At 33.8% G+C, this 20,175-nt stretch overlaps 1 protein-coding gene across 1 annotated transcript in view; it reads right to left on the minus strand.

The window, feature by feature from the left end:
• Nucleotides 1-6: 6 nt before the first annotated feature.
• LOC110450990 overlaps nucleotides 7-20,175 on the minus strand; it is a 38,725-nt gene continuing 18,556 nt past the window's right edge. Inside the window, exons 3-11 of the mRNA XM_021498809.1 lie at nucleotides 13,425-13,667; nucleotides 7,930-8,022; nucleotides 5,273-5,374; nucleotides 3,654-3,749; nucleotides 3,052-3,147; nucleotides 2,457-2,552; nucleotides 1,737-1,874; nucleotides 689-898; nucleotides 7-452 (exon numbers count right to left, since the gene is read on the minus strand). Coding sequence (XP_021354484.1) covers nucleotides 322-452; nucleotides 689-898; nucleotides 1,737-1,874; nucleotides 2,457-2,552; nucleotides 3,052-3,147; nucleotides 3,654-3,749; nucleotides 5,273-5,374; nucleotides 7,930-8,022; nucleotides 13,425-13,667 — 1,205 coding nt within the window. The 3' untranslated portion in view covers nucleotides 7-321. The remainder of the gene's footprint in view (nucleotides 453-688; nucleotides 899-1,736; nucleotides 1,875-2,456; nucleotides 2,553-3,051; nucleotides 3,148-3,653; nucleotides 3,750-5,272; nucleotides 5,375-7,929; nucleotides 8,023-13,424; nucleotides 13,668-20,175) is intronic.

Raw genomic sequence — 20,175 nt, forward strand, 5'->3', positions numbered from 1 at the left:
GGTACAGTATATCATACAGATATTAAATGGTGACGTCAACAATGGCTGACCCGAGGTGATGGTAGTTGACCATGTTTTGATCTACGAAGTACATGCAGGAGGAATGAAATTAAAAAAAAATGCTTTGATAAAAACAATGAATAACGTTAAACACAAAAGGTTTAATTTTATTGACTCACCTGGAATATTTTTTTATTTGACGCAGTATCACTTGTGTCCTATAACGATATCAATACATTGTCTGTACAGATTATCCAATACAGTATCACTTGTGTCAGATTATAATATCAATTCATTGTCTGTTCAGATTTTCGAACTCAGTCATGTTGTCTCATATAAATGCGGAACATCTCTCTCCCTATATCCGAGTTGCTCATAACTGCTGTCACCTGCAGACATCTTCGTGATGTTTTTGTCTCTTTCCTGGGCGCCTATAACGGCATAGGTACCGTCTGAAAAATGACACAAAGCAATACACTAAACTGCATTGCATATGGTTGTTGGCTAGATGATTGACTATCAGATATAAAGATTCAGCTATAGTCAGCTCATGTTATGATAAACTTTAGTATGTATTGAAAAATGGTATTAAATAAATGAGAGTGAATTTTAATCCTGAAATCTACTTTAGTTGAGGCTATGTGCGGTTTTTGTGTTTTTAGATTAGATAGAGATATTCATGCAAAACCTGTTTCTGCCCGTCGTTCCTGTCCAATACTCGGTAAAGATATATCTGTCATAGTGGTAGACCTCGTGGTGTTCTGATTGTTCATTGAACGATGTCGTCTTGCCTGTACAATTATCACGATGACCAGAGCAACGATAACCACTCCAAAGACGCTACCTATTCCAACTGCTGCCGCCTTGAAGTCATCTTCTTTACTTGGTAAAGTGACAACTACAAGATATGTGATATATATGCATAACCTTATTTTCATTTTGTTATTCATGGTTAGCTATCTTTTTGCTCTTAACAAGTTTTGTCTGACATTGGTCAATACATTATATTCTTCATCAAATCTATTGAACACAGATTTTTTTTTTTTAAATATTAACACCATTCAAGCATTATTATCATAATGTTTGTGATAATATTTCAATTGATTTAATCGAGCTTCTGGAGATCGAATGGTCCCTGGTAACATCAGTTGTGTAAGTATATAATGTTACGCGCATTCGCAACACAGACTAATACATGAAGCTGTACATTATACACCCATGTGGATAGAATGGTAAATATACTGTTACTCTTGCAATATACATGTTTCACGTAGATGATACTCTGTATATTCTACATTATTTACAATTTTATATAAATACATACGGCAGCGATAATCACAATATATATATATATATTCTGAAGAACCTCATAGAACAGATGAAAGTACTAAAGACTCGTTGTTGAGAATTTTTCTTTTTATAATATATATATATATATCTGTGTTTGTAACTGTATGTATGGATGTATGTATGTATGTACATGTAATTTGTTTGCCACACGGCTATTTTTTGAAGCTTTTATAAGTCAACTGTATGTGTATATGCCTCCTTGCTAACAAAGGTCCATGGTGTATGTCAGTAATCAGTTCAATTATAGAATTTGTTAATAGATAATGATCATAAATCATATTCCGCATGATATACAAAAAAATGCAGGCGAACTTAAACACAATCTCGTAAATGACTTTCCAAGATCTCTCAGGAGTCATTATGAACAAATAAAAACATAAGTTTACCTTTAATGTCACACCTATGGCCAGTTAGTCCATCTATACATGACGTCATACAAGTCCCGGTGTCTTTGTCACATCTCCCATCTTGACAGTAGCCACACATGTTTACACATTTGCTACCATGGAAGCCAGAGACACACTCTAAAGACAGCATGATGGATGTTATCAAAAGTTAATGATTCGTGAATTAAACTTTACATGATAGTGCAAATAAATCACATGTTGTTTCAGAAATATGTTTATTTTTTTGTCTGCACAAATCAGATAATAACATTTCGTTGCTTAAACTAATGCAAACATTTGCATAAATCATGCAAGTAGATATTAGTTTCGCAATAGTATTGACACTAAAGTTAATAATCAAAACAAGACATAAGATAACTTGTACTATTTTGACAAAAACATGGTCAGATTTAAACCTACCCGCTTATCGATGTCGAAAAGTCATACCATGAAAGGTGTTTTGTATGTATAATACTTATACGCGGTGGAAATGTATCTAGCTGTATATCCCAACCGTCTCATTTGTGACGTCACACCTCATGGCATCATGTCACAGAATTCAAATTACAATTTTTTTTTGAAAAGGACATCGAGTAAAAACATTATACATATATTACTCACGGTACGGCATCGCTTTTACATTATCAAATATAATAAAGCACGTTAGGCAATGCACTACATGAGTACATATCAAGATTTCCAACTACTTCCACACAATACCTATGCATCGTCCGTTCTCCTGAATACAAGCATGGTCCTTGCAGTTGTCCGGGCAATTCAGAGAACAGTCGCTGCCATGGTAATCTGGTCCACATCCTTGAGGTACAAATTAAGGAACATATTATTCATACCATCCCATAACTAACATAGAGGAGGAACACGTTTACTTCTAGTACCAACATGTACATGTAAGAAAATGTTTCATTACATATCTGTACATATACGATAAGTTTTCCAGTACATGCNCATGTCATATAAGTTTCTCACTACAGATCTGTAGGACCAGTTTCTCAGTAAATACATATCAGATCAGCTTCCCAGTACAAACAGGTACATGTACGATATTTTCCGGTACCTACCTATAGATGAACGATTAGTTTCACAGTATCTTCATGTACATATAAGATCAGTTACACATTATATATATATACATATAAGATCAGGTTATCAGTACATACGATACCAGTACATGTAAGAAGTTTTTTTCATTACCTACCTGTATATTTACGATCAATTTCACAGTGCCTACCTGTACATGTAAGATCAATTTCGTAGTATAAACTTGCACATGGATTATCAGTCTCACAGTACATACCTATACACCGACCATTAGTCTGGTTACAAAATTTATCCTTGCAGTTGAACGGGCAATTCATATCGCATTGATCGCCATGATACCCAACAGCACATTCTGAAACAAAGAAATTCCTTGGAATCATAAACATTGGTTTATGCAACAAAGTGCGTATTTTTGATAGAATAAAGGTGTTCCACCATCCACATACGTATTTATAAAGTGTGCATTAACAACGGATTAAAGGTGTTCCAAACTATCAATATAAAATATAATTTGGTGACGAAACCAGGTTTCGGGGAAGGAATAATAACTTGAACCATATATTCCATAAAACTAATGTTTACAACATTTCTAACAGGTCAATTTTTGCTTAACATGTATCATTTGTATAATGAAAAAAAAAATGCTCACCTGTTTCTTTTTTTTACTGTTATCATCTGATACATGTATACAAAACTTCACTTCACAAATTGAAAATGAATATTCAACATATAAATTATTTCTAATCACATTTTCAAATGTATGACAAATGAATCATTGGATGCTTGTTTAAAATTAATATAACAAAATAGCTAAATGCTAATTATGAAATCATAACATTTTATCAATAGTATTATTACCTGTACAAAACCTGTTAACCTGGATACATATGCTGTCTTTACAATTGGTAGGACACGTCTGAGTACAGGTACTTCCGTGATATCCGGCTTTGCATTCTGAAGTATTATATTGGCAAAGATTACTTTAATATAAGTATACTTGTTATTCCTGACCTAAAACTTAATCATTCTAATTTTGTTAATACCGATAACTGAAGTGAAATGCACTAAGAAAATAAATATGGAGCAACTAGTGATAAACTAAAAAAGAAATTCTGAAAGGCACTAACGTCATTTTGCTTTGTTTACATATCTCTGAATTACTTAAGCGTATTATTATTTGATGCAAAGGTATAGTTATTTTAACTTGTTTTTACAAGTTATGTTGTGTTCTCACCTAAGGCATTGTTCATCATATCAAGTATAGAGAGCATATAATGAAACGCATCCAATACATAAAGCGGTATACATACAACGTATACAATACATAAAACGGTAAATATATAGCGAATATCTGGTAAGCATCAAATATTTATTGTTATTTTCGTTAACAAAAGAAAATCGAATGATCAAATCATGGTTAGCTATCTTTTTGTTCTTTCCGGCTTATAAGATTTTTTTTCCGTACAAAATTTTACAGAATAAAGAGTAGATTTCCTGCGTTGACTTTGTCGCCAAACAGGATGTATACATGTTAATACAAATTACCCTTGGAATTGACTTCGTCTTAACAAAATTTAAATGTATAGCTTTTGTTTCAAGTTTATGTGAGCAAGTGTGGTAACATTGATGGGTATTTAGTGAAAAAACATCGTCACGATTTAACCCAAGTATTCGAATACGTGAACATGATTTGTTAAAACCTGTGTTTTGACCTTTTTTAATTTTATTTTCAAAACGTATCATTACTGGTCCATTGCTGGTAGAGTGTATTTATAGCTTAAATGTTGTGGCATGTATTTCTTTGTTTTTATCGCCTATTTTAACACATCAATGAATTGATTTATCCCTCATATTTTGGTTTCATTTCGTATTTTCACAGCTACATGTAATACGCTGGAACGTTTGCTATTTTTATGAAAAATAAATGCTGTATAAATTAATTGGGCACACTTCAATATAACAATAGATCGAATGAAAAGATAGGATAAATAATGGACTGCATGTCAACAGGATTATCGACGGCAATTTCAAAAAATGAATATACATTATCATAATGAAAAATAACTTTTTGGAAACGTCCGTAACACAACCTTGTATCACATGATATTCTAATAATGGTTTTAACATTTCTTAACCAAAGCATTGAAGTTGTTTCAAAGATGATCGGAAAATTTACAATAAGTAATTATTTGTCGAATGAAATAACATAAATATGTTGACAACAAATACATGTGTATCTTAGTAAAAGTGTTGATATGGTAAAAAAGCACGTTGCTCGTATTGAAATGATATGTTAGCACTGCTACCAAGAGCCTGACATGAAATCATATAGAAGCTGAAGGACATAACGTGTTGACGACAGAAATGTATCATAGTGTTAGCAAAGTGTGACATATGTTTGCGCACTTAGAGACCAGTGCCAAACGATGCGTGTGATATTTATGTTTGTAATAGGTTAAGTACACATTACATCTTACCTGAACAAGCTCCAGTAAAGCTGTCACATTTATTTTCCGCACAATTAACCGGACATTGAACGCAAATTCCGCCAATTTTATAATATCCAGCAGTGCAAACGTCTGAAATATTGAGTTTGGATTCGATGATATTACATATACAATATGCTCTATAGATGCACTTTACATATGAACATGAAACGTGTATTAATTAACACAACAGTAGGCACACAAGGCTTGTTATAACGCTTCAGTAAGTATACATCTAATGTATTCGAAAATGAACACATACATGTATTTTCCAGAGAAAAAAACACAGCGTAGTTTTGTCACCATCTTAGTTTATGACCAAATTAGTATTCTCTCATTCTCCTTTTCGGGATAATTAATGTAAAAATGTGTTTTTTTGAAGTAACACAATACATTGAGAAATATTTATGTAATTTAAAAAAAATAGTTCCCCAGGTGGATCTCCACTGTAGTATCTGTTTTAATTGAAAACTCAGTAATATTATACATTGACTGGTTTTACTTATTTCATTATGCTCTAGCTTAATTTATTTGATTTTTCCATTCATGCAAATGCTAAATCCTTCCTCGTCAGATGTTGTAACGGGGATATTATCAGTCTCAGATAAACGAATAAATGTTTGATGTCCTTTATACATTAGCTTATGTTGGAAATTATAATGTTCAGGTTAAATACTTGTTTAATTTATGTCTGTAAATGTCAAAACATTGTTGAGTATACAATGTAATTTCTTCATTAAAGTTCTGTTAGTGTTGTTGTTTTCTATAACGACGAAAAAAGAGTATTTATTACCAAATTTGTTGCAAACGCAGAAATCCCTTTTTTTAATGCTTTGTAGCAAGTAACGTGTAGACAACCAATCGTTAGGGGATTTGTTTTAGTCCATTTGTTTACATAAAGGTTCAATGAACCTCTAAAAGTTGCTTTAGTAACACGAAATTTTAACGCCCTGAAAGCCATATTCAAAAATCCCAATTAAACATAGGAATTCATATATATAATTTGAATACATTGAATCGCGAAAAATATTGGTATGTTGTTAGTCTGGTGAACAATTTTTGATGGAGATAACAACAATAATGCCTTATTATTGACTACGTTAGCTTTGCTTTACCATTTTAATAGCTAATGTACATGTTCATTTTATACAAATTAAAAATATAAGTTCCCTGCTGTTGGGGGGTATTTTGATATGACTTATTAGGGATTGGAATTTACCTAGACAATACCTTCTTTCGGGGAGCTTTTAAAACCTTAAGTTTTAGTCTAATTACAAGACGGAGCTAAAAACTGAAATTGAAAGAGTAGTCAATATTACTTTCTGTTCAATTTATCAAAGGTTTAAAGAAAAAAATAGCAAAATTCTATGTTGTATGAAATATGTCCTGAACAGTAGTTCCACACATCTATTTCAATCTTTCGTCTCTGATTGCATGAGTGCATAGATCCATTCATACAATGAACGTGTGCAATCTGAGATAACCAATGAGCACATATGCCAACTACATTTATTATTTCTTTGTGTGTATATGTTCTTTTCGGTTAAACATTGCTCATCATTTACCCCAATTTAAAGCTTTATTTTCTTCCCGAACTCTATAACTGAGAGTAACTGCGGACCAAATAACAACGAACACAGCATGATGACGTCACGGTTTTTTTACAATATTTCTTTCAATTAGTCGATCATTGAATAGCTAGAGAAGAGTTCCTGCCATATAGACGTTTACTGTAGCTTGCGGGTATTACAGCATCTTGTATAACCACAGTGTGAAATACAGCATCCTTGTTTCATTGTCTGAAAGCTGGCGCATCGCTACAGTAAGATTCACCAGGTACGTATTAAAGAATATTAATCATTCTAATCCTGATTGTTTTTAGTTTGATTTATGCATTTCTATACTTTGTGCCAAACATTAATTTTGAAATGCATAGTTGGCATATAAAACATGTAATTATCAGAATAACACTGCATACACTTTTCAATACACATGGTTGGTTGTTTTTCATATATAATTTTATATTACTAATTATTTATTTAACATGCGTGTTTCGTTTGTAAGTTTAATTACCATTTTACTTATTATTTTGATGATTGATTTTGCGTTTGTCGCTGTCCTCATACGCCCGTCGAAGAGATCACTAGAGGTCGTGTAATCTTATAGTTTGTACCGTCCGTTGGTCCATCAGTCTATACACTTTTCCTTAATAGATGTATCACGATGAAAACTGATACAGTCAATATATTGATATAAAGCTCGAACAAGTCTTTATTTCCGTATCTTTCCATCTCTCTACGCGTTTCGAGGCGTTGCCTTCAGATGGGACAGCTCGGGCTTGCAAAAATCGCGCTACGCCACTTATAGCCTACACGTTTTGTTTTATTTTCATGCCGGTATGCATGATACTTACCCTTATTACGCACCTGATATTTTGTAGGATATCACTTATTTTAAATGTATTAAAAGAAAATTATTTGTATTTGTTGTTATTCACGATACCATGATAGCTTTACTTATATATTGGTGAAAATAAATGTCAAATGGACGGAGGGAGGCATTCCCGTAATACGATCTTATGAATAATTTGCTCTGCTGTTCTCATTATTGTTCATGTGTAGGAAATAACATAGATCAAGAATACGTACCACATGTACCAGATGTTGCGTCACACGTGTTATTGACGCAGTTCATGCAGTCGTTATTGCAATTTCCATTTCCGTACTTCCCAACTGGGCAACCTGAAGTAGAAATGTTAATAGTGAATGAATGAATACTTGTATATCACACAACAAGATACAAGAATATTTATTTAACGTCGAATACCATAAACATACAACCATTAGCTCAGTAGAGCTATTTCTATGATGTCTATAAACCAAATTTAGCCATTACATTCTTGTAATACTAATGTTTTATGCGTCAATAACGAGAAGAGGATATCAACATACATATAACTTTGATTTTTAAGAAGTGGCATATGCATTATTGAAAATTCTATTCATATTTATCTGACATTTGTAGAAATTGATCTTGTCGATGAAGCAAGAAATGTTTACCCTTCCGAAACACCTGATCAAATTCTCTTCTTCTCTTCGGTCTTTTTAAAGACCTACATACCCCCATTACAATATTGTCTTATTCTATATGATGGCTAAGTTGTATCGATTGTGAGTTCGAAAAACTGTTTTGTTGACTCTTTTTGCTTTGCTATTGGTTTCATTTTTTTTTCTTTTAAGTTGTATGGGTCAATTTTTTGTTGTTATGACGTAACACATCCGCAATAACCGAAAGGTAAAAAGGAAGTGAACTTATCGTAGCAATATCAAACATCTGGTCATTATCACAGTTTATAAAGCACGTCTGATACGTGAAGGCTTATGTTAATTGATTTGCCAGCACAAGTGTGTCCTATATTGAAGCTTCATTTTAGACGGAGAACATCTCGAAAAAATTGCGCTTATCGTTTTTGTAATTCTGCAACTTTTCCATGAATAGGTTGGCCTTACACTACGCATAACAGAAAGTTGAGTGACTGTCTGTCATTCGAACCTAATATTTGATAATGAATGCCGTAAGGGTACACTTGTAAATATAAATTTGATTTAAATTCCATATAATTCAAGCTTATACATTCTGTATATCCTTTATAATGGGATATTCAATTAAACACCCAAGAAAAACGACCCATACATATGTAGCTCCGGGTGTTCCTATTTTAGATTTCCGAACGCGAAGTTCATAATTTTTATATCAATACTGTTTATGTGCAAATAGGTACACTTTGACATCATGGAATAATTCAAATCTTGTGCTAAACATGATCTAATTACCATCGCAGTAAATATTGTTAATCATTAGTTAGTTAAACACTTGACAATATTCGAATGAACAAAGTTGTGCTGCCATCTCAGTGTAGTAATGGACCAGGAATATTATTACCGGGATGAGACCGGGGCAAATGGGCACAGAAGTACACTCTCTTTTAAACGCGGAACAATGTTTACTTTCAATGGAAATATTCACGCAATTGAACATTTTTCAAATGTTTTCATAGGGTGAATGCGTGCATTGAGAAGTTTTAAAAAATCATTAAAACCCAATGACGACTGATTTATTTCTTTTGCCACTTTATTCAAGACCGTGCAGTATATTTACATGTATACTTGCTTTTCCTTTTACACCTTTTCCATACGAAGTAAGTCATTTTCATACGCTTCTTCAACTTAGTGCATCATGCAAATTTTGTCAGATATGGACGGTGTATGCTTAATATGTTTTTCAATAATATACAGGGCGATGTAAGCATATAACATTTGTGAATTAACCATTTTTGATGATATAATGCAATTATCTATTTCCTTGTAATGGGATATCGACTTTTATTTCATAAGAAAAAGACATGTTCATGTTTGTTTTAGTGAAATAACCGGTCTCATCCCGTTACAAAATATTGCATTGTCCCTAATCTCTGGAATTCGTAGGAATAAAAGTATTAAAGTCGCTTTGTCGAAAAAAAGAAAACATATGGTCCTTGGCGGCATATATAGACAAAACATTGTTACACGGCTATGCATTTTACGTCTTTGCATGACAAAGCAAATATGTTTTAGTATTTCGTTATTTTTTTTATTTAAACATATTTTATTGCATAAATGAAGCAAACGGATTAGGCACAAGTTATATCAACATTACAAAGGCCCTCTCCACAATAAATTTTACATAAATTGAGAAATAGCATAATTTGATCACAATGCATACCATTTTTTAATAGATTATATGACATAATACAACAGATATAAATATGATGAGTTAATGTCATATCACATTAACTAAACCTTTGGCTGGATTTTATGTACTTTTGCACATTTTTAAAAACTGAAGTGTTTACTTCTACCGACAGATTTTCATTTCCTATGAGCAATACATTTATATCAATGACAACATCCAGATTTAAATCATCTAAATTTGAAAGAAGAGTACGCCTTTGTATATTATAACGAGGACATATGAAAAAGAAGTGGTAGGCATTCTCACAAGGGTTTCCACAAATACATTCAGAGTTCTAAGTCAAATTTACTCTAAAAAGGTCATAATTTAACGGACTACATTTGTACCTCAACTTTGTATGCAATATATTAAATTTTCTTTCTCCAAAACTGTAGAAGGATGGTGCTTTTTGATTAACTGGATGTTAAATAGGAGATTTATAAGTAAAAAGCGAAGGAGAAGATCTTGTTTCAACGTCTACCCCGTTCCAAGAAAGTAATGTTGATGGTAAAAAAGAAGAGCGTGTACAGGAAAGTCTATGATTTGGAACGATAAAATCATCTCTGTTTCTAAGTGGATAGGGATTGTTAAAAGCAACCGTGGGTGGTAAGAGATCGTTAAGAAAATATGGAGTAATACTGTTTTTCATCTTAAATAACAACTGCAGTTTTCTCTTTTTTCTTCGGTCAGATAACTTTTCCAACCCTGTTTCAATGTATAAAGCAGTGTTGTTTACATATGACGGAAAACCAGTTATGATACATAATGCTTCTCTTTGAGCCTTTTCAGGTAATTCTGATTCGTTAAGAGTACATCCATCTCACAATCCACAGGCGAACTCAAACACCGGTAAAATAAAAGTGGTATACATTTTCAACAAAGTATTCCTATTAAGAATATATTTTAACTTCCTGAGTACATTTATCTTTTTCATTACAGAATTATAAACATAATTGACATGATCACACCATTTCCCCCTTAAATTGAAAACAACACCGAAGTGTTTATGCGTTTCAGTAAAATTTAAAATTTCACCAACAAAGATAAGATCAAGTTGACCATTTAGATTTACAAAATTAGTTATAAACAAAATCTCCGTTTACCAGGGTTAAAATTTACTAGCCACTGCTTTGCCCAGGAATCGAGCGATAGTAAGTCTTGATTTAACTCAGTTTCAATATTAACACAAAGTGTGGAGTATTTAAAAATAGTGGTATCGTCAGCAAAAAGACGAGATGTAGAACGTAAAACTTCAGCAATATCATTTATATATATTAAAAAAAAGGAAAGGGCCAAAAATGGAAACCTCCAGCTTTGATAAAACCAATGGACGAAAGTGAATCAGCAATGAAAACTCTCTGGTTTCTATGACAGAGATAAGCTTTAAACCATCACAAAAGGTTTCCAGTAATTCCATAAGATTTTAATTTTGCCAATAGCCCCAAGTGCCAAACCCTATCAAACGCTTTTGATATGTCACAGGCTATCAAACATGTATGTTCTTTTTTATCAAGTGCCATGCAAATATGGTGATAAATTTCAATTAATTGATAAACAGTAGAATGGTCTGGCATAAAGCCAGACTGGTGTTCATAGAAGAGAGAATTCCTTATAAAAAAATTATGAACATGTTTAAAAATAACCATCTAAAATACTTTGGCTACAGAAGATAATAATGATATCAGTCGGAAATTTTCGTTACATACGTATATGATCCGATGTTAGTCCTTCTTCCTCAAGTATTATCATCCCGGACAGTCATTTTGATATTATTACATATTTCATGTGAATAAAACTTGCTTCTTTTTACAACAATACAAATCATACCAACTTAATAGACCCGGAAATATTATAACATAATGTTCGGCGGTACTATAAACCACGGATTCGATTAGACCTTGGTAAAACATGACAACAATTATCCCTCGTAGAGCCCTATCACAAAATCAAATTAGAAATATATCAGAATGACATGAAAGTCACCCCATCATTCTGTATGATCATTTTTAGATAAATCATTGACCAAGCTACAACGGATATATTTCCACCTGTCAATCAAAATGGTAAACAATGACCAGGTGTAAATACATACACGCAGTTCAGGTAGCCATGCCAACACATGAAATTAATAAGAAAACATGTCGCAGATATAACGTAAGCGTTGACTGACACCTCGAATGCGGGGAGATCTGCGCGCTGACACGGTCACCTGGCATGGTCAGAACAGGTAATTGGAATATAACGATGTTGTTTTCAAAACAATGAGTTTCAGAAAAGATTCAATCTGATATACGGATACATCTTTTACTATTATTTTGTTATGAAATACAATTTTCCAAGTAGTTTTCTGATCGTCTGCAAATCCGACTGAATCGGTCATCGATATCGGCAGAGTGTGTACGCTTAAAGGCAGCCACTCAAACAGGTCCGACGAGGACCGCCAACAGCCGAATTCGCGAGACATGAAGAACACCAAAGAATTGTCATTTCAGCAATTCTCCTTTGAAAAGAAAAGATCGCAATGTATTTGGCTGTTTTGAACCCGTTAATATTTATTTTTCAAACTCCAACCTTTATCATTATCAGTTCAATTCGAATGAATGTCACCTTGTAAATTCCCGTCGGTTGATTTTATCATGCGACGTTGACTCTTTTCGGTACACAAAAATGAGCTAACTTCGCCACTTTATCAATGTCGTTTATCAATTCACAAAGTAACGTCCTTAAAAGTTGGGCCTACTTTACTCGAGTATTTTTATCCGATTCTATCGTATAATATAACTTAAACTTGCAACTGTTCGTAATTGTTTAATTGGCAGTGCAATCAGGGGCTATTCAACGAAATTTAGCAGTTTACTGCTGCGAGCATATTTCAAAACATTTCCGAAAATCCTCGAAAAATTTACGATAAATGGTCGCGACCAAGAACTGGTTTTGGATTGTACTTGAGTATCGTTCCGACAGAAGCACACACTTAACAGCCCAAGACAACAGAGGTCAAAAGCTGGGACTGAAACGTAAATAATAGTCCCCACTGGGGTTCCCCCAGGGGTGACTAACTAATCGGTACAGTAGCCTATCTTGTCTCTTCTCTTCGCATCAACTATGCAAATACATCGTAAATTCTATCCGGTACATATCCATTTACATAATAAAACAAATTCGTTCGTACTTTAAATCAAACATACTAGCCAATTTAAGTAAATGTTTTAAAATACTTATTCAAATGCTTACTTCACCGTGATGTAGCTTTAAATAGTTCCTTGGAGGTAGAAAGTTGCAATTCATTTGTAGTTATAACTGTCAACAAGACATATTGTAATATGTTAATGACATTCATAGTTTAATATTGTAATAGATAGATATTACTCACCATAAACCTGTACCTCACAGAGTGCCAGTATAGCATCCGTCGAGTACCACCTTTTTGCTTTTACTCGGCGGTCATTGTAGATAGTCAGATACCGGGAGACACCTGGACATGTAATGTACTGTGTCACAGCCATGGACCCCAATTCAGCTGTGGTGTCCTTGTGACACCTTGTTCCTAATGTCCAGTCTTGAGTATTAGACAGGAATATCTCGTATCCCGCAAGTCTGGCTAGGTTGTTCTCATCTACAATAAATAATATATAGCGGGTTAGAACATTTGATACCCGAGTTAAGAGTAGGCAAAATTCATAACCAATTATTACTTAGCGTAATAATAGCTTATTGTATTTTTCTATATTCAATTTTTGCTTGGATGATGCTGTATAGATTTACATGGCAAAGTATATTTCGTTCTCTTATCTATTATTTAGGTGAAACCATTTCCTATTTGTGGTATTCGTTTTGTAAGTTAAGCTTCAGTAAGCTTTGTCTAATAGCTGTCTGTGGTCGTAATTTGTGACATTGATTTCAAAATACAACGTGATTAAAACGATTCATTCGTGACTCCATTGCAACAAACATTTGCATACATGTGTGAAAACAATACTATATAATTGCAGTCATTTCCATCAGAACGGTTCAATTATCAAATTTCACATTGTTGACTTCACATCTGTGATTGTCGCGTTTTGCTAGTAAAACGTCTTCACGACAAAGACTAAGGATTCATAGTAAAGTTTTCGTGTGTGGGTGCGGTTTTATGCACGTGAAAGGCCGATGCTATATATGGGATTTATTGAAGTATTGTAAGGGATATATCTTTTATTTTGGATAAAAGATATGTGCCATAAGTAACAACCAGCTTGGCAGTGTTTCATATAAGTGCTTTGATTTTTGGCATCGGTTGCCGATCAGTGTACGCGGTGCATTGAATCGCAAAACGGTCAGTGGTAGATGGATAACCGGTTTGACAGGTAATGCGCTTTCATACCCAGCGAGAACCGTACTCGTTATAAAGAAAGGACTCTCTAAAATGTCGGCGCTGTGGGTATCAGCAGGTATATTCTTTTCTAAAACCACGATATGCAGGGGTGCATTGTCATTAAACATCGCTATTTCATTATATACAATTATCATTTAGCTTGTGTCACTTTGTGAAATGATATGATGGTTTGTTACGACAAAGTTACTCAATTTGTCGCCGTGTCCTGTGTCACATTTGACGTTCAATACATTAGAAAATCGTGTTATTTTGAATTTAGAAAGAATAGGAAGCTGTTTGTGGTCGTAATTTGTGACCTTGATTTCAAAATACAACGTGATTAAAACGATTCATTCGTGACTTCACTGCAACAAACATGTACATACATATATTTATCATACATTATATCAAATAAACATATATCAACATAACGTATTCTTATTTGTAAAGTACGTGTTTGGAAAAGTGATTTTTGAAACAAAGCAAAAAACTTACATCTAAATATTGAATTGTTTGATAATGAAAAAATAACACCAAATAATGCCGGAACAAACAAAACCCTGTCCATAAAAGTCTGTTTCGGTACAGGAAAGTCACATACCTGTTCCTGCATAGTATTATACCAATTACGTAACATCAACACTCCCGGGACAGTACAATAATTATAATATACAACATTTATATAGCGCCTTATTTAAGTTGTAACATTCTTCTAGAGCAATTTACGACAAATGGATGATAGTATCAGCTATAATTGATACAAAAAGAAATAGAAATCACCATTAAACATGATCATATCAATATCCATATACATTAAAATATAAAGGGTGGTGTGTACATGACGTCTGTGCAAAGAACCTTTAATACAGACGTGAAAAAGTGGGTCTGTATATCCTTTTTGAATTTGGCCAGAGTCTTTGACTTTCTAATAGCAGATGGTAAGTTATTCCACAACGTGTCCGAAACCCTCCCAAACACCCGGTTTCCGTAGATCACAGTACGAGATAAACAACAATGATTCTGTGTTCGACTGCAGTAATCGTGACGGCTGATACAGGGTAACAAACTCCTGTAGGTACTTGGGAGCTGTTCCATTCAGTGCCTTGTATTTGTACACCACCAAAGTTGTGTACCACGACTTACATCGTACAGGTAACCAGTGCAATAAGAATAGCACAGGTGTGATGTGCTCTCTCTTTCTAGTACGAATAACCAGACTTGCTGCAGTGTACTGGGCCCTCTGCAGACGACTAGTTAGTTTGTCAGAATAAGTTATTTGCCACATATTAGAATTGCCATACATTCAGCAAAAGGATTGGGCACAAGTTATGTGAACATTATTATCACCATTTCCCTACAATTTAAAAGAATAAAACAAATGTGTACATCGTAAGATGACTTAATATCAATATATATATATATAGATATATGGGTCAAAGAAGTAATATAGAAGGTAAAATCCCATATAACACTGGATCCTAATGGAGGTATGTCCGTAGGATACGAATTACTTAAAATAGTATATGAGGCAAAGAAGTAATTCCAAAAGTGTGGACAAGTTTAGGTTTGACAAGGTAAACTTGTCCACACTGTTGGAATTACTTCTTTGCCCCATATATATAGATATAGATATACTATCATTATAATCGAATGATTGAATAGAAGAGAGGTAGCGAGAGAACAAACAATATTAGCATTTAACAATTTGAAACAAATATCAACTTATAGATCTATGTTCACCCATATGCTTACACACTCACACCAACGCACTCTCCCATCCACTCATACAAGCATAATAGCAGTATACATGTATAGGACCGACAGCACAAGTGATATGCTTAGCACTATTCATCACATTCACATTTCTATTGTTCACCACATCCCGCGCCATGTTTTCGTTCAGAAGAAGAGTTGGAGAAGAGACTATAGTTAGAAAGACGTAACCTAGTTGAACCTATGAGTTCTCGACACGAACTGCTGGACATGCATGAATAACTCTTCATTTTTCTCACTCGAGTTGTTTTACTACCATATAAAGGTTTCTCTAGACTCAGCGGCAAATATTTATGCAGATTTCTGAACAATCGTAGTCGTTGTTCAGTATATCTGCTGCATGTGAAGAAGAAGTGGTTAGAGTGTTCAAATTGAGTATCCGCATACACAATCAGAAGAGCTAATTAAGTTAGTGATGAAGAGATCGTCATTTAGAGTACTACATTTATGTCGAAGTCTGGTTGTTAGAATGTGTTTTTTGCGGTCGCCAACTAGATATTAATCTGGTACCTTGAATGTTTCATTTTGTTTCTTTAGAATATCTTTAAAATTATCAAAGGAATGCGCATTATTCGAGGTGGCACCAATGTAGTTCCATAATCTTACAGTAGGAGGTATGAAAGAATTGTTGGATAGTTGTAATTGGTTATTTGGAATAGTATAGTTATCAGAGTTTCTTAAGTTATATGGGGTTACAGTAGATACCAGAAGTGGAACGATTTCTTTTATGTAAGATGGGGTCATTTTATTATGTATTTTATAAAAAAAGATGAAGCTTGCGGCGAGGGCGTCTTTCAGACAGAGTTTCCCAACCTGTTTCAATATACAACGACTCTCTACTAGTAAAAGATGGTAAAACCGTGACAATACGCTCCACTTCTAATTATATATTTTTTTTAATTTACATGCATCGGCGATAGGACAACAATCCCATCCCTCACAACAGGTAAGATAAAGGTTAGATAAATCCTATTTAATACTTTTACGATTTATCTATCAACTTATCATCATTTACATCTGCAGTTTTTTTTGCAAATAGCATATAAAACGGCTGTACATTTAAAAATATTCAATTTACAAAAAGCGTTGGAATTATGTTTACTGTAGTTTATCGTAACGTAAATATATTAATTGAATGGATTTCTTGCGGCAATGAATAGCAGTAGCTGATCTACATATCTTCTGAGGCGGGCGTAATCCTTATTTGAAATTAGTAATGCTTCCGTTTTCACAGTATTAAATTTTACAAGACAACTCTTTGCCCATGTTTGAATTTTTCATTGTCATTATTGGTGGTAGTTTCTAGTTCATTTGCGGAAAAAGCAGTGACAGAAAGTGAAGTATCATCGGCGAGTAAACGAGAAAGGCTAACAAGGTTGTCAGTAATATCGTTGATATATATCAGAAAAAGTAAAGGGCCTAGGCCAGAACCCTGCTTTACACCAGCATTAGTTGTTTTGGAATAAGATGTAGCATTGTGGATAAAAACATGTTGATGGCGATTGCTTACATAATCAGATAACCAATTTTAAAGATTTCCAGAAATACGAACTTTTTTTTATATTTATGTACAAGTCGTTTATGCCATCCTCTATCAAAAGCCTTTGATATATCACAGAAAACAAGACATGAGTGTTTATGTCTTTCGAGATTATTGCATACAGTGTGATAAATTTCAATTAACTGGTGTACCGTAGAGTGTCCTGGGTGGAATCCAGACTGGTATTTGTATAGCAATGAGATACGGGCCTATAGTTAGTGGGACAGTGCTTGTCGCCTTTTTTAAAATAAAGGCATAACTAAAGCCGTTTTCCAAGAATGTCGATATATCCCTAAGTCAAGAGATTTTCTAAATATATAAAATAATGGGTATGAAACAGTATGAGCAGAATTCTTAAGCATATGATGGCTAATTTTGTCATGTCCAACTGCTTTATCTATATTAAGTTTTTAAGAATATTAACGATATCCGATTTTGTAAATTCTACATCATCAATTCTACTCTCTGTCGGCAGATCGATAGGCGGCAAATGTACGCCAGAATCATATGTAGTGGAAATGGATACAAAACAGTCGTTAAGAATATTGGCTTTACGCTCGTCATCAACTTCAACTAAATTCGAAATATGATTTAACAGTGGGGGTATAATGTTAGTTACATCTTTTGATTTTATTAGTCTCCGTATCAGTTGCTAAAAGTTATTTTTGATTCAGTACTGCGTAATTATCTAATAGTCCATTCCCATCAGCAAAACAAAGTTCCCTTGTCCTTTGCTTAAGTTTGTTGACTTTCTTCCACTGTTTTTATTTTTATTTTTTAATTTACTTAAATTATCTACAGAAAAATAACTTTTTGATTTTTTTGTGAAGTCTATCTCTGATCCCTATTTCACGTGTAACTCTGAAGTGAACCAAGGTTTATCACTAGGTCGAATTGTAATAAACTACGTAGGAATACAATCATGAGCTATTTACATGTATTTTGTTTTAGTAAATAGCAAGCACATTTCATAACATGTAGAAGCATTACTAAATAGATCATGCCAATCGTTGTTTTTTCTAATAATTCATTAAATCCATGGTAGTCAATATTTATAGCATCAAGTCATGCGTTAAGATTTGTTAGTAAGATGAATATTAAGTTTAATTTCCACAGTGGTAGCATGATGGTCCGAGATATCCCTGTCTATTGCAATAGCATCCGAAAACCCGACCGCGCATGTCACAAACACAAGTTCAGGGTCAAGACGTGTGCGACCTACACGTGTAGGTTGGTTAATAACATTGTATAGTTGGCATATAGTAATAATGTCATTAAGTGTATGACCGGTTTCAACCAGTAAGTCAACATTTATATCATTAACTATTATTACATCTGTTCATGTGGATTTTCATCAAGAGCCTTCTCTAAAGAATATTTTTTAAACTGTACCCAAACACCCCTTAACAATCGTAAGATAAGGATGAAGTTGGTATTGCTGAAGTAGCTGTGTATAACATATAACACAGTAGGCGGTATAATGTGCTCTTAATACATAGTAAAAGGATATCAAACAGTTGATTAGATTCGTCGATTAAGAAGTTTAAGTCGATTTTGATCATTGAAAAAGAACTCAACAAGTTATGATATGTAAGCATGTAAAAACAACTGACTGCCACCCTGTGCGCTACTTTATCACTACCCATTGTCGAAAACGGTCATGGTGGGGTGACATTTGGCAAGGAACGTGCGCACGTGTGTATCTACCTGTCCACCAGTTCGGTCAGACTCGGGGTGAAGGTCACTAGCTATAGGGTGTAAACAAATGGAAAAGGGATAAGGGTGGAAGAATGAAAGGCCTGAAAGATAGATAAAATGGAGCATATAGCGTTGAAAGTGGGAGAGTTTGCTGCCAAATCAGTATGGTATATTTGGACATGGAAAATGGGCTAAAGAATTTGAGAGAAAACGACCGCTCTATAAATAATGTAACAATAGTACACACTTCATATTATGATTTGAGTGTGGAAGGACTAGAAAATCTGAATTTGATATGTACAGGATATATATTGCCATCATATAAACTTATATACAATCATGTTGGGTATACTTGGTAGTACATGTAACTAAGTCACCATATGATTCTAACATCTGTCAACATATAGTGAGGACAGCAGTAGATCAGTCAGCATAAATAATGGTACAAGGTTCTACATCAGTTAATCTTGAATACTTGATACATGTGTAATTTAATCATCAATATTGGGTACTAGGTACATGTAATTTCATCAGTTAAACTTGAGTACTAGGAACATGCAATTTCATTAGATAAACCTGGGTACTAGGTACTGTACATGCACTTTCATTAGTCAAACTTGGCTACTTGGTACATGTAATTTCATCAGTCAAACTAGGGAACCAGGTACATGTTGTTTTTTTCAAAACCCCATCGGCACGAAGGTACACTGTCAAAAGAAATATTTGCAAAAATCGCTGCAAATTTGACAAAATGAATAA

Source organism: Mizuhopecten yessoensis, unplaced genomic scaffold, assembly GCF_002113885.1.
Source record: "Mizuhopecten yessoensis strain PY_sf001 unplaced genomic scaffold, ASM211388v2 scaffold5637, whole genome shotgun sequence".
NCBI lineage: Eukaryota > Metazoa > Mollusca > Bivalvia > Pectinida > Pectinidae > Mizuhopecten > Mizuhopecten yessoensis.